Here is a 15,097-nt window from a genome sequence, read left to right on the forward strand (position 1 = left end):
CTCCATATACCTAAACCACTGTCGCTGAAACATGGAACCAACGTTTATCGGTTATTTTAACAGCTTGTTTGCGTTGGTACATCACTACTCAAATATATTAAAAGGAACATCGGCGTGCATTACATTTACACAAAATAGTAGCTCGCCACAAAAGTGCACAAAAAAGTCACGGGGCTGATGACAAGGAACACATTTGATGTCCGATATTTAGATTGGCTCAAACTTGTAAAAACAATATATTAAAACGATGACAACTTTGTACTCCTAACAGAGCAGATTATATTTTACGGCATTTGATAATAATAGCAGTAATGGGTATTTATAAAACGCACTTATCCACCATTATTGGTGCTCAAGGCGCTACATCATTTACATCCTTTTAAGCAGAAACAAATCTATTTTTGTCTTAACCTTCGTCGTATAAGAAATTGAACATTTTGTTGTTGTTGTTAAATCAAGTAGTTCGACGCTGCTGTGCCATTGCAATTTAATTACTTAGAGAAGCTTCGTTGTTTTCCGGAGAATATAATTATGATATACTTCAAATACCTATTCACAAATATGAATACTTTGCATATATATTACATAAACATGTATGCAATGATTACACGTAATACATATTAACCACACGATATAATACATAATTTATTTCATACTGCATGACTGTACTTCGTTGTCGAATGGCGTTTGCACATGTACGATGTTTTAGAATACTTTGCCAAATGCATAACAACATATTACGCATTTGAAAAACTGTACATAGCCAGATCCATATCAAGAGAACGGGCTGATTCAAGGTTAATGTAACAGGCTTTATTTATTAAACCTTGCTGAGCACATTGCTCAATATAATATGAGCAGAGAATTGAGCAAATACATTTCTTTCTGCTCAATATGACCAGAGAATTGAGCGCTCAGCCAAACTTACCTGCGTCTGCAAATCTGTCAATTATAGTGCTACAATGTAGTGTGTTCTCTATGTACTTTTATATTTACATAATGAAGTTTTATTTGTAATGCAACCTTTACAACGCACATACAGCTGATAGTCTAACACCGACGGTTATTGGACACTACTATAATTTAATGCAGATCAACAAAATATACAGAAAAGAAAAATCTGCTGTGAAAACAATCAATAAATAGTTACTTTCAGCAATTAAAAAGCATAATAAAATATCTAAAATAAAAAAAGAAATCATTGAAAAGATTTTTTTAAGAGATGACATAGGTGTCAGAGAAAGAGAGATATTTGGCTTTGCCGCATCACACTCTAGAATGCAGGAGGCTCCTGTACTCTGTATCCTTTGCAGTGGTACAAGTTTTTGTAAAGAGCTGATTTGAGTTTGAGATAGGTTGGCATTAAAGGGGAAGCTAAGTTATTACTCACCTTAACGTTTGGTTTTAACAGACCTCTGTGAAGAAACAAAATCATAAAAAAAGACTTATTGATGCTCACACAGCATCATGCATAGAGACATAAAATCTTACTGAGCAAAAAAACAAATTCAGGCAAGATCAACCACCCCTGCAGCAATCAGTTGCCGTGACAACCAGTCCAGCCCTTCCAGTAGTCCGGCTCCGGTCTGTGCATCGCTGGGTTGAATGCACCAGTTACGGCCACAGCAAAGCTTGTGTAGTCCGAGTCGTTCTGCAAGGGTGTCAACACTGAGGGCTTGTGGGCTATCCTGTAATGATTTGCAGATAATCATCCAATCAAGACCAATGTTTGATAAAAAACAACAATTTGCTTAGTAACATCAGCTTAACGGCCAAAAATGTCATGTGATGTACAATACTCAAGCTACCCATGAGTGGGACCTAGCTGACAGTTGCTTGACAAGGCAATGTGCTGAGTAATATTTTTAGCTAGGCAGCTTAATGAAATTGGACCCACATCGTGAACTGCGGGAGGCAAACACTACTCACTACTCTCAAGTCAACTCAAAAGCCCAAAATAAAATTATCCTCATCATTGCTCACCCCTTGATATAATATACCATACTTTCATTAAGTTTACTACTCTAGTTCAGTGTATTTCTATGTTAACTTGTAATTACAGGGTCCCAGGTCTTGTACAAGCCTTTGCTTTTTACCTGGATCCTATTTTTTTTTTTTGGGGGGGGGGGCCCTAATTATCCTTACTCTCAGCTGAGAAGCTCAAATGCGAAGGATGCTGCTGGATCATAGTCAAGCAGAAGGCATGTAAAGGCACCTTAGGCTGCCGACATACGACCAGAGAGGGGAAAACTGGAGAGCCTGGGAAAAAACCTTGTGGCACATAGGAGAGAATCAACGAACAACTCTGCTCACATGGTCTGAGCCGGGAATCAAACCCAGGCCACAGGAGAGGTGAGCACTTCACGCACTAGCCACCTATGCCACCCTTTTATCCTGTATTCTTGTAAATTACGTTTGATGATATGAAACTGCAATAAAACAACAAACCAATAATTGTGAAGTGACTTGTAACTGATTCAATCTCTGCCGGAAAGGGTTTAAGGAGAGGACCCAATCCTAAAACTATCTCACTTGTTTATTTGCGAAGATGAGTAGTAATGAGTCTTTCAGCTGTTTTTCTGACATGAGCACCGCCAATTCATCATAGACCTCATCCAGCCTGTCTGCATCAGTAGAGTCAATCACAAACAAGAGAGCTGAAATGAAGAGACATACATGTATACCCAATTAAATTAAAAACAAATGTTATGTAATATCTCCAACCTCAATTGAACCGGACTTATCAAACAAGGTTCACTTTGAATCACCCAACCTGAAACCTCTGGTATAGCATTCCAGTTCTGGAATATAATTGGGACATATCCAAAGCAGTTTAACAGACACCACCATAGTGGAATTGAGATATTTTTGTGTCCAGCTTTATTTTTCTTTTTCTATAAGGCCTGTGCTTAGACACCACCCATAAACACAACCAAAGAAAAACGTTTTTGAGTCTCCCTTTTTTTTTTTTTTATAAAAAAGAATATATATATCAAGAAGACTAGATGTAAAAAGCAAGATGCAATGATCACACTACTTGCAGCTCAACATTACCCTACATAAAACAATGTCATGCATTGTTTATCTGTATTGTCACTGTTAATTTCTTTGCTTTTCCTCTCAAATACCAATTTGTAAACAGAACATGATTTCTATATTGACAATACACATAGACTTAAAAAAATGTACAAGGGCTTGTGATGACAACACTGTTTCTTCTTTTGGTTTGGGTTGTAGTCCATAATTTTTCTTTTTTGAGGCTCAATAAAAAGGAATACAAATACTGTACCTTGGGTATTGAAGTAGTAATGTTTCCACAATGGTCTGAGCTTCGTGTCCCCTCCTACATCCCAAATAGTGAACTTTACATTCTTGTACTCTACGGTTTCCACATTGAAACCTGTCATTTAGATAAAAAGCTATCATCAGTAAGGTATCATTGCAAAAATTAACTGACAAATTTTGTTCAAGCCCAATATGACACAAGAAAGCCAGATGCTTCTACACAGCTATCATTATCTTTCTGCCTATTTGTGACAAAAATGATGGACAGAAAACCTTGTTAGCAATGACAAAAATATATAAAAAAGATATGTATACAACAACAATTATGAATCAGTATACATACACTTCACCCTGTAACTCAGTTAGAGGCCAATCCAAATTCTTTCCGAAAACACGAGCAGAATCTTTCCAGAAAGTCAACTTCCTCTGGGATTTGATTTGACACAATACTCTCAGTAGCAAACTTGATCAGTCTCGAGTAGAGATAATAAAAAAACTCTTTTCTTCCCTTTAGGTTCTTGATTTTTTCCTTCTTTTTCTTTTGATCTCCCAGCGGCAAAGGGAAAATGCAAAGTTATTTCAATTGTAATATAATTTTTTTTCTCCTTTCAGTAATTTGATTTGACATGCATGGCAATCACAGGCCGCAGGGAAACCTGACTGAGACTCTGCTTTTTCCCTCTTTTGCAATAATTTGTTTGGCCTTTTTTTATGAAACATTCCTAGGGGCTTTAGCAGTCTACAGATGAAGCAAAAATGACATGGTTGAACCATGACAGATTGAGTCTAAGAGGAAGATCAAAAGGCATGATAAAATGGCCCCCCCCCCCCAAAAAAAAAATGGGGGGGGGGGGGAACAGTAACACCAGGAGAGTTTTACCCAAAGTGCACTACTGTTATTTGCAAAATATGTGCACATTGTATTTATGGGGATATTGGTATTACACAGCCTCTGACGATAGTGCTTGATAAAAAAAACATGGACAGTATGTACTTATAGGAATTATGCTTAAATACAAACATAATGTGTAATTAGGCATTATTTTAGCTCATTATGACATTAAATGTGTTTGTGGTGTGATAACAAAAGGTCAGAATAGAGAAACTAATGGATATAACACAATGCACTTGCTGTGGCATACCTAGGAACACTGGATGGGGTAATCTTCATTTCTGGAGGGGGTACTCAGTGGATTTGGTCATATTTTGAAGAAATATTTAACACTTTTTTCTTATCCAAGTACCGGTACTGATGGGGGAGGGAGGGGAGAGGGACAGGGTCCAAGGGAAGGGGGACACAGGCCTCTGAGGGGGACCATGTCCCATCTATGCGTCATACAGATATATTCTTGTACATTTTGTAAAACAAAGCAAGCATGAGTTAAAAATATGAAAGTTTCTTTAACAAAGTGTGCAGCATGTCATGGATTCAGAAATGTGCAGTTTTGAAATGTACAAGTTTGTATTCAATACAGCGTTAAATTTTGACAAATTCAGAATACAAAATAAAAAACCCAAACAAAACAAACAAACAAACACCCCAACAAACCCCATCCCCCCAAAACAAGGAAGTTTAGGTTAAAGTGATTTTAAATCACTTTTCAAATCTACAATAAAATGTATGAAACAAACACACCAGAGCAACTTTTTTCCCCTGATATTAAGGAAACAAGTAACTTAGTTATTTACAAATCATTTCAGCAGAGTAACACTATTATTTGTACAGCAAAGTGCACACGTTGATGAAGTTACAATAAATAGAAATGCGTATCACTGCTCTTAGTCAAATAACAAAGTAAACCAAAGTACATGTGGACCTCCAACACTAAGGTGAATGTACAATTTACCATTCTGCCTCTTCCCCCCCCCCCCACATATTCCTGGCCGCACTGAACAAAGAATCCCCTTACAACCTATCAACAATAGGCACCATGCCAGTCCTGCTGGTACTCATTGTCTGAACTCATTAACAACTGTTTGCATTGGTTGCCATTATTATCTCTTAATGATTTGACTCACTATTACAAGGGGGGGGGGGGGTTGTAGCAAGACGATGTGTAGGACCGCTTAAAGCCATGAGGGAGAAACATAGAAGACATAACTGGACAGGCTCAAACTGTTTCCAAGTAAAATTTTTTGTTCACCTTAGCACTTTGTACAGCGTTTTTTTTTTGCATTGTGTTTACAATGATCACACAGTGTCCACCATTAACACCAGCACCCTTCATTAATGTGCACTCTCTCTTCCATTCAATCGCCCATGCAATGACAGTTCCCTCATTTAATTACACCCCCCCCCCCCCCCAGCCACACTCAAAGGAAACTACCGCTTGTTGTGCGAGCAAGTGATCCGACGCTGCTAATCAAATTGGACGTCTCCTTTCGTGAAATTGTAACTTAATTTCATTAGGGCCCCCATCATTTTACTCAAATTGATGATCAAGTGCATATAATAACAAGTTAATCATATGCAATCATTCTTTTTTTTTTTTTCCCCTGTGCGAGGGATGCTGGTTAACGATGCACTTTAGAGCGTCAAGTGAGCTAAAGTGTTGTGATAACACGTGCCTGGGATGACATCTAATTTGGCATGGGTCGGGCCAGCATAGACAAGCTCTATTCTCAGTCTCAGACACCAGGCCCCTGTGCATTTCTCTCTCCCCCCCCCCCCCCCCCCCCCATCAACAACAAAAATTGCCTTCCGGCATCCCAAGGGAAAGTGCACAAGCAAAACAAAGAAGTGCGGTCACCCGCCAAAATTTGCACGGTGTATTGTTGTTCACAAGAGTATTTCACACTTCAGCAAATTGAAAAGGCTTGTAATTGCAATTTAATTACAATGAGCCTTTACATTAGAGTCACAAGCACTCAAGACAGCTTGGCTTTCCTTCAATGCTGAATTATTCTCTTTTGTGTTCCTCTTTCTCCCTTTCAGTGAAGTTGTTTTCTTATTTATTTTTCTATTTTACTTTTTAATTTGTGGGGACTTGAAACTTAAAATATATATGTTCTGTTATTTCTATCATTAAAACTTAGCAATTGTCATCATTCACTTAACAAATTATATGAAAATAACACAAATATTTTCCGTAAAGTTGTTAATAGTAGAAGGCTGGGATTACAAATTTCAGGTGACTGTACCAATCCCAAACCAAAGACCTGTGACCACAAAAACAGAAATAAACAGAAGATACACTTCATCAACTCACTAAAAAAAGAAGCCACTTTCTGAAAATGTACAATGTACAAAAGTAAAACATTAATGAACAAAACTAAACTGTGACTCAGTGACTAAATGATTATAGAATTATCATGTTGTGTATCATCCATAATTACGGCATTTTAACGGAGGCTGATGAGCTGAGCCCCCTTGTTTGAGGGCTTTCTGGGTACATGTAACGACCGTGTTGGTGGCTCAACTGTGGATAGTGCGATGGGTCAAACGTGAACAATCAATGCTGCCCTCCTTTCCTAAATGTTTTAATACTTTAATAAGTTCTGTATCACTACACTATACAGAACACTTACTAACTATCCTTTATTTCAGCGGTGGGGGGGGGGGGGGGGGGGGGGGGTCCATCGGCAAACAAAATCTAAAATTTAGACACTTTTTTATCTTCGGACACTTGGCCTCCGTAAAATCCAAAAGGGAAGGGGGGGGGGGGGAAAGGCTCTTTCCATACTTTCAATGGGGGTGCTGTTCAAATACGACGATTATTAAAACTGTATCACAGATACCCCCTAAACAACCTGGCTCTGTACGTATTTTGTGCAAGGCGGACATTAATACTAGCACAACATTTTGGGGTGTCGGAGCTGGGGGGGGGGGGTCCACATTTTGTTTTCACAAAAAAATTTTTTTGGACAGAGCTGGGGGGGGGGGGTGGACACCAAAACCCCCCCTCTGGATCTGCGCCTGTACGCATAACCTTGAATGCAACTTTAAAACATGACACATTTGTGTATATGGAAAAAAAAACAGAGTTGTTCTTTTTCTCCTTTAAACCAAGCAATGGTCTACTTATAAGTAAAGGAAATGGTATTTTGCCAGCTAATGTTTACTGACAGTATATTTATATCCGTTTAGTCTATCTGGCACATTAAATCAATCTCGGACATCCCCATTGCACAAGAGCATACTGATAACATACCGTCAAGATAACACCACAAACCACAGCACTCTGATGGTGAGCATACTGTTAACATTGAAATCCAATACCGGCTAAGGTAAGTCATGGGTAAATGTTTGGGAAAGCAGTGTTTGCTGCATACTTAAATCGTTAGATTGGTGGACTTACCGATTGTTGGTATGGTCTGGATAAACTCATTCTGCTTGAGTTTGAAGAGAATGGTTGTTTTTCCCGCATTGTCAAGTCCTAGGACCACTACTCTCATTTCCATCTTGGGACCAATGTGTACTCGGTTGTCCTGTGGTGATAGGACACACAAATCAAGGTGAGACACTGGCAAAATACATGACGAGAAACTGCCTATAACAGCCTGTTGTTTTTATTACTGGGTTTTACCCTTCACTGATAAAACTGTTGCCCCAAATTTCTTCACTAAACACAATTCCATCAAAAGACAATAATAGCACAACAGTGACCTCAAATTGGCAGTTAGGTTTGGGCAGTTCTGTAAAATCCAATGTACGTCTGACCACATGTAGTACATGCGCAAAGGCGTTAATTGTGGTGTTACCTTTTATTTGGTCCCAATGTTTTTTAGATGTCACATGTCAGTGATGTATCACATTCACTTTTCCAACAGTAGCTCATGTAAGTGTCTGACATGTACATCCAAATTGACAGAGCTGCTCGTTAGTAATATATGTATTTGTCTTATTCCTTGCAATTGATATAAAGAGTGGACAGGCACCGTGTCCCACCCTTGGTTCCAGTGAGTTGTCATACAGTAGTATCTCCTCTCCTACATTGAGTCCATAGTATATTGGATACAGGTACATGTCAAGAATTATGGTTCACAATTTCTACTGCGCAAGATTTCTTGAGATGGACAAACAATATTTTCTGACTTGGCATTCCAGAGTCACATAAAACTAAACCATTCCTAAGATTAGAATGAATTCCAACGTTTGAAGAGCAACAACATGCGAGAGAATGACTATTGGAGTCATTGGAAATGACCCCCGAGTCCAGTCAATGGAAATTTGTACATAAAGTTTACATAAAGTCATAAAGTCTGAAACCAAATTCTATTTTCATTGACTTGACTCGGTCTAAATACATTTTGCTTTGGTGTGTTTCTGGGATGCCAGTCTGCAAATCACTTTACCTTAGTGAACGTGACTGGGATGCTTGCGTCTAGCTGTAGGTGTTCCTGCATGTCAGTAAACTGCAGCTGTTGGCTCTGTAGTGTCTCCTGTAAGGCAGTCACCTGCTGTTTGGCACCAATCACTCTGGCGTCATCCTGGGGTAACATAACACAATAAGCGAGGTTAGTAAGTGGAATCTTGCTTTGAAGACCTTACGATTTTCCAACCCAAAAATTGTCAAAAGAACCATTTTCCTTTTTATTAAATTCTTAACATACTGTCAATTTTTTTTTTAAAGTGAAAAGTAAAGTTCTGTTCATACTTCCTTTGAATACAAAGTGAAATGGACACCACAAACGGTAAAATTTGCCAGACTTTCAGTGTTTTTTTTAACTATTGCTCATTAGCAGGGCAAAATTGCTGTGATGATTATCACCAGATTTGAGCAAGTGTGGTTGGCAAAATAAATAAAATTATAAGTGACCAAATAGACATCAAACCAACACAGACATAAAAAACTGCTGCACACAACGCTCACACTCCATACACATGTTGGCTGCTTTATAATTAATTAAGGGATGGTATTAATTCTCACTCGCATTTGCAACGATGGCTTTCATTATGAGAGACCACACAGACATGGAGACCGACAGACATGCCTATCTGCTGCAGTAAGCACTCACACTCCAAGCACATGCTGTTGATAGTAGTCAGCTCCTGTTATGATTGGTATGTGTACTTCTCCCTAACATGGGAGATGACTATGTTCATTTTGAGTGACCACACAGACATACAGACCAACAGACAGATTTACCTGCTGCACACAGCGCTCACACTCCACACACATGCTGTTGATTGTGGTCAGCATGACAGCCAAATTCTCCTGCTGCTGTCGTAGTAGGTATAACTTCTCCCTCACATGGGCATCGACTACGTTCATCGCCACCTCCTCTTGATGCTGAAGGGTTTCATGGAGTTCCTGGAAATAATGGTGAACCTTGGCTCGCGACATCTGGGCTGTGCCAGGAATCTGAAAGATTTAGGTTATGTTCCTGTAAACTTTCTTGCTTGTGTTTTCTTTTGCTACAAAGATGAAGAAAAGGAAATCAGTATAAAATTAGTATTTTGTCAGTAAATGCAAAATCCAATATTAAATTTCATTGTGAATTTTCAGAGATACTGCTCACACAAGGAGGTGGTACTTTGTGCCCTATGCACGCATGTATACACTCCCCGTGCACTTTTTCAAGAGTATATGGCGGAAATTAAATGGTCCTCTTACTGTGTTCAAATCCCTGGCATCTTCCCAGAGGAATGCATGTGAGTATGGGTAGACAGAGGTAAAGGTGCTCATGGTTCACTGTTCGGTGGTAATCGTGTATACAGTCCATAGTAGTGAAGGTAAATTTGTCAGTATATTACAACCAATCAGTTTCAGAGGTTTTGAGGGTGTTGCTGGTCCGCATAATAGTATCAAGTCTTCAGTCAACTTATGCTTACAACTTCTTACATGTCTTGGTTCAGCAATGCCATCCAAATCTTCAACCACTTGTACGCCTCCTTCTATTTGCTGGATGACCTCTGATAGTCGTCCAGCCACCTCTGATACCTCTTCTGTGAAGGGACGTACCCGCTGGGCTACGTCAATGATGGAGCTACGTCGCCCCTCTGCCTCTTGTTGCAGTAATGTGTGCTGCACATAATGGCACAGGTAGATGATATCACAAAATGAACAAGTCATAAAGATGAGAGTAAGGCTGAAGGATCTGCTGTTTGGATGTGACACTTGCATGCTTAAACGGTAAAATCAGAATCCATTTATTTTATTAATGGGACCTTGCATTCATACAATTTGCCAAGTAGTTGCTAGTCTGCACAGCAAAGGTCTATGATATGCGAGAAGATTCGACGATTAATTATGCAATCCTCGACCTCGAGATTCTGATCATTCAGCGGGTACCTTCTTTATCCCTTCATCGGTAACCTGTTCTGCATCCAAATTGACCAATCAACAGCTTAGTCCACATTATTTTCTGATCAAATTGACGTCACAGTTCTGAAGATGACTCCGATTGACTGGCGCGCGGTCGTATAAAATTTGCATGTGAAGAAATATAAGACATTCAACTATGGCTCTGCACACGTGAATGTCTAGGTAGTTGCTAGGATGTTTGTAAACTTAGTTTATATATAAACAAAACTTAGAACTTAGTTTATATATAAACCAATACCAATGGATCTACCACAAATCAACCCATTAGTCAACTATAGTCCTATATGTAGATTGTGCACTTGTTGCCAAATCATGCATTTTCCCTGAACCAAAGGAAACGAGAAACATAAATTCATGATTACCTTATGGCCCCTGTGGGTACCATACTCCTTGCACACAAAACACATTAAGGGGTTGGCCTGGCACCCCGTCTCCATACACACAAACTCTACCAGGTGGGGCTGGTGGTGTGGACAGCTGGGTCGCTCTCGTGGTTTCTCTGATAGTGGGATGCGTTTGTGTTTGATCAGGGTGCGAGTGGAGTGTGTGGCGTGGGAACACTCAGCACATAGGTGGGTGCTGCACACAGTACAGTAGATTGAAGCGATGTGGTCCTCATTCTCATCGCAGGGGATACAGCTCTGTGGAATTCAATAGGATGAATTAGTTCAAGTGGACTTCTATGACTTGATTGACTGGGCATACTGCGGTGATATGAAGAGTTAGGTGCCTCCATGCATTTCAGCACTGTTGCTGAGTTTGCTTCTGTTTGCATTCTGTCACACCTGTTTAGAAAATTGGTTTAGTAGTCATGTGATATAAACCTCTGTAAATCTTTTTATTATGTAGTGCACGTGTAACACTTGAAATAATGGTGGTCCATAGGTGTACGTGTTGAAATTTATTGTCTAGGAAAATAACATGCATAAGATGCTTTGGGATTTGTATGGCCTGTTGGCATGGCTTCATAGGTGACAAGGTCTTTACTAAAAATGAAAACATAAAACTTAAATGCTCCGTTGGGGATACCTTCAATCCTGTGGACTGCCTGTTATCTGGCCACGCACCAGCACTGTTAACACCCTCCCTAGCCAGCTGAAGCCTCTCAAGTAGCTCCAAAAGGGCAAAGTTCTTCTTCAGTCCCCACACTCCAGAGTCCCCCAACTCAGTAGGCTGTCTGTCAAATGGACAGAGCAGGGTTCGACCATGTGGGGACAGGCGTGTCAGACACTCATGGCAGAGGGTGTGGCCACACAGGAGAAGGCGTGGCACCTTCTCACCTTGGAAACTAAAGACATCCTCACACACGCTGCATTCCAAAACCTACCAGGCAAGAATTGAACTTTGAATTAATAGTGTATCACAGTTTGTACGCATGTCCAGCAAGGAAGTCGGTTTTAAGGTGCAAATTATCCAATATCAAGTTTGGTGTACACATAGTAAACAGCAATGTATTGTGGCAATACAGGTAGCTTAGTTAAACAAGGCCCAACGTTAGACACCTGCTTTATCACGGTTTGGACCAGTTTACAATCACCTTACTTAATGTTGGAGCTAACCCACAGAACCCCCTCCCCTCTTTTTTAGATTGCAGTGCCATATAACAAGTTACAACACATTCTTCAATGGCTGCATTTATCAGATTGCAACACATTACAAATCTATATGATGTTTGAAATTCCTACAGCGAAAAACACATGACTGCAGATTTATGTGGTACACAAAAATTGATTTTGTAATGCTATGGTCATGATGGTAGTTTACTACATGCATACAAATGGCAGTGCTCATTTAAAAAATTGTTTGCAGAAACTCCCTAATACATGGTTGATCTTGTAAAGCCTTTAACTCCACCTTTGAAACAGGTATGAGGCCATCTCATACGCAGTATAGAGAGTCCCAAATGTTCAGACTAGTATGAGGCTAATAAAAAGAACTGTATCTGTACAATGTACCGTAGTTCCTGCTTTGTCTGTTGATACAATATATCTTTAGTACTGGTAAATTTCTTTCATAATGCAGAATAAATAAATGCTTTGTAAACAATTGGGAGTCAAAGTGAAAAAAGATGAAAGAAATCTACCCCCCACCTAAAAATTGGCATTAAATTTATTTGCCATGACCCCTCACCAGAAGAAGCTACGAACTAATAGCACTGTTGTACTCCTTTGGTTATAGTGTTCCCATGATGCCAAACTTGTCTGTGCAATGTACAAAAATGCAAAAAAAGACCCGACCCCCAAGTGAACGTAACTCCCTTGACGCGAAATGTACGAGTTTGTTGATTAGTGACTAATCGAAAACTCGTCGTACATTTCGCGTTCAAAAAACCAACTTTGTAAATAATGTTAACTTTATTTCAGATGTTGAATCACTGTGAATGTGTTCTTTGTCACTAAGCCCCTACATGTATTTCTACCATAAAAAAACGTCTTTTGATGTTCCAAAACTTGTAGGCCTAGTTTGTACAAAATTTGTTGATGCTGGGTAGACGACCGTTAACCCTTGTTGATGCCAGTTGATGCTTGTTGACGCATTTTAGTCATGTTAGTAGGACCCCCATTGGGCTGTTTCAGTACGATGTGTCCCTTTAAGTTTAAAAGGTCAGTCTGTCAGTGTCATGTCTGTCAACAGTGTCATGTCAGTGTCACTCAGTCATCAGTCATTCCAAAAAAGTCGATAAAAGATGTGAATCTGGAACAGAAACATGTTCAATTTGTTATTAATTATGTTACACAACAGCTGAAGTGGCATCAGGATGCAACATAATTTCCAATATTTGCAATAAATCAAGTCATACATTCGTGTTCCCAGGTCGTCTTTTCTTCACTACTTTTGCGCTCGCCATGTTATTGTTGTACCGCTATCACGAATAATAATAATACCATTTCGCCCCATAATAAGCAATGAGATTGTGGGTCGAAGTGACAAACAGCAAAAAGATAGCAAGGGGAAGATAGGACAGTCTGCTTAAAAAGTGAAACGCGAACTGTATACTAGAGCACTTTTATAAAGAGGTTCTGCTTAGAGAGCAAATTCGGAGTTCCCAAATGTCAGGTTCTCTATGTGTTTCTTTGTTTCGCTGTCCTTTTATAACAACATTCCTGTTATAAAGAGGTAATTTGGCTAGTGCCATCGACCTTGTTATAACGAGAGTCGACTGTATTTGCTCAAAAGTCACGATGGGGAAGTGCGCCTCGCACGTCAGGTAGGTAAAAACCAGTATCGCCAGTTATCCACGGAGCCAAATCCTATGTGTAACTAAATAAAATGAAAGGTTTGCGGAAACACCGTGTGAATAATTTCTCAACTAAGAGAATGGTTCTAAAAAGAACCAGAGGTATAAACTCGACGTTCCGGTCAGTATGCTCTGACCGTCTAAAACATTAAAAAATAATATACAGTCAAACAATTTAATGATTAAATTGTTAATGATTTTTATTTTTTATTTTTTAAAGAATATATGCATTTTATTTTAGTGAACAGTGCTTGTAATATTATGGAAGCATTATTAAATAATGAATTATTATTATGACGTCAAAACTTGAGAACTTGAAAGTTATGGGCAACGGGTATAGGAAATGATTTATTTAATACTGCAAATAAATGCTAATTTGTTCAAGGCAAAAAAAAAAAAACCCAGAGCTGGCCTCCATATTTGAACAACTTCAGGAAAGTTGAATACTTTTTAAGTAATCGCCGCCAGAGTCGTTAGTGATTTTTTGCTTACCCGGTCTGGTCCCCCCAATTACTATAAACATTATTCATTCTCAACGTTACTATTGTCATTGACTTTAATTCCCTTTGTATTCATTTATTCGTTCATTCATTTATTCCTTTTATTTTTAAATTCGTTTCTCCGTGTATTTGTCTTTTTTAAAGGTTTTTCTTCTTCAATGTAAATCCCGCTCGCATTACACCCGATGTCCTATAATTCAATTCGCTCGCACCTATAGCCCCGCCCTGCAAACAGGACGCTGGGGAGGGCTAGGCTCAGGGGAAGGGATGATCACGCTCCGATTGGATAGATTTTGCGTGACCTGTGACCTGCAAGTCATCACGGCCACGACCCTGTAAGGTTTTAAACGGCTGTTAAGACGAGTCATCACTCTTTCATGCCCATTCATATATGCATTTTTTGATGAAAAGCGTAATGATGTATGGGTAAAGCTGTAAAATTATCGGGGGGGGGGTACGAGCGAACAACATTTGCTTTTGGTCCAATTTTCAGAAATAAATTAATATGGAGGATTAGTATGTTAAAGCAAATATTGTTAAAATGATTTATTTCACGTTTTGGGCTCGTAGATGCTGGTAAAACCAAGAAAACCATTTATGTTCTTGTAGTCTGTTTCACTGACCACACAATAACTATTTGAGGGGTTAGTATTATAGATCAATATATATATATATATTATAGATGCCGGAAAATTGTAAGATAAGGGAACCAGTTGTAGCTGGCCAGCACCCGTTCAAGAACATGTAACCAATAGCAAACAAAATTTGGACTGAAAACATTGTAAATTTGGAGCAGTAGTTGAAAA

At 39.1% G+C, this 15,097-nt stretch overlaps 1 protein-coding gene across 1 annotated transcript; it reads right to left on the bottom strand.

Moving 5' to 3' along the window:
* Nucleotides 1-206: 206 nt before the first annotated feature.
* LOC119738048 (E3 ubiquitin-protein ligase TRIM23-like) lies at nucleotides 207-13,499 on the bottom strand. Its single transcript, XM_038212768.1, has 10 exons — nucleotides 13,354-13,499; nucleotides 11,583-11,876; nucleotides 10,916-11,194; nucleotides 10,071-10,253; nucleotides 9,375-9,590; nucleotides 8,581-8,715; nucleotides 7,584-7,713; nucleotides 3,290-3,400; nucleotides 2,533-2,657; nucleotides 207-1,688 (listed from the first exon to the last, which is right to left on the bottom strand). The coding sequence occupies exons 1-10, from the start codon at nucleotides 13,399-13,401 to the stop codon at nucleotides 1,509-1,511; spliced, it is 1,701 nt and encodes a 566-aa protein (XP_038068696.1). The 5' UTR covers nucleotides 13,402-13,499; the 3' UTR covers nucleotides 207-1,508.
* Between the last annotated feature and the right edge of the window lie 1,598 nt (nucleotides 13,500-15,097).

The sequence above is a fragment of the Patiria miniata genome, unplaced genomic scaffold (assembly GCF_015706575.1).
Source record: "Patiria miniata isolate m_02_andy unplaced genomic scaffold, ASM1570657v1 HiC_scaffold_3, whole genome shotgun sequence".
Taxonomy (NCBI): Eukaryota; Metazoa; Echinodermata; class Asteroidea; order Valvatida; family Asterinidae; genus Patiria; species Patiria miniata.

Excerpts from the sequence above, each read along its gene's own strand:
- LOC119738048 (XM_038212768.1), bottom strand. The coding sequence starts at position 13,401 with ATGGCGAGCGCAAAAGTAGTGAAGAAAAGACGACCTGGGAACACGAAT. Across the intron at positions 11,195-11,582 it reads GGCAGTCCACAGGATTGAAG|AGCTGTATCCCCTGCGATGA; the intron begins GTATCCCCAACG and ends TGAATTCCACAG. Across the intron at positions 2,658-3,289 it reads TTACTACTTCAATACCCAAG|CTCTCTTGTTTGTGATTGAC; the intron begins GTACAGTATTTG and ends TCTTCATTTCAG.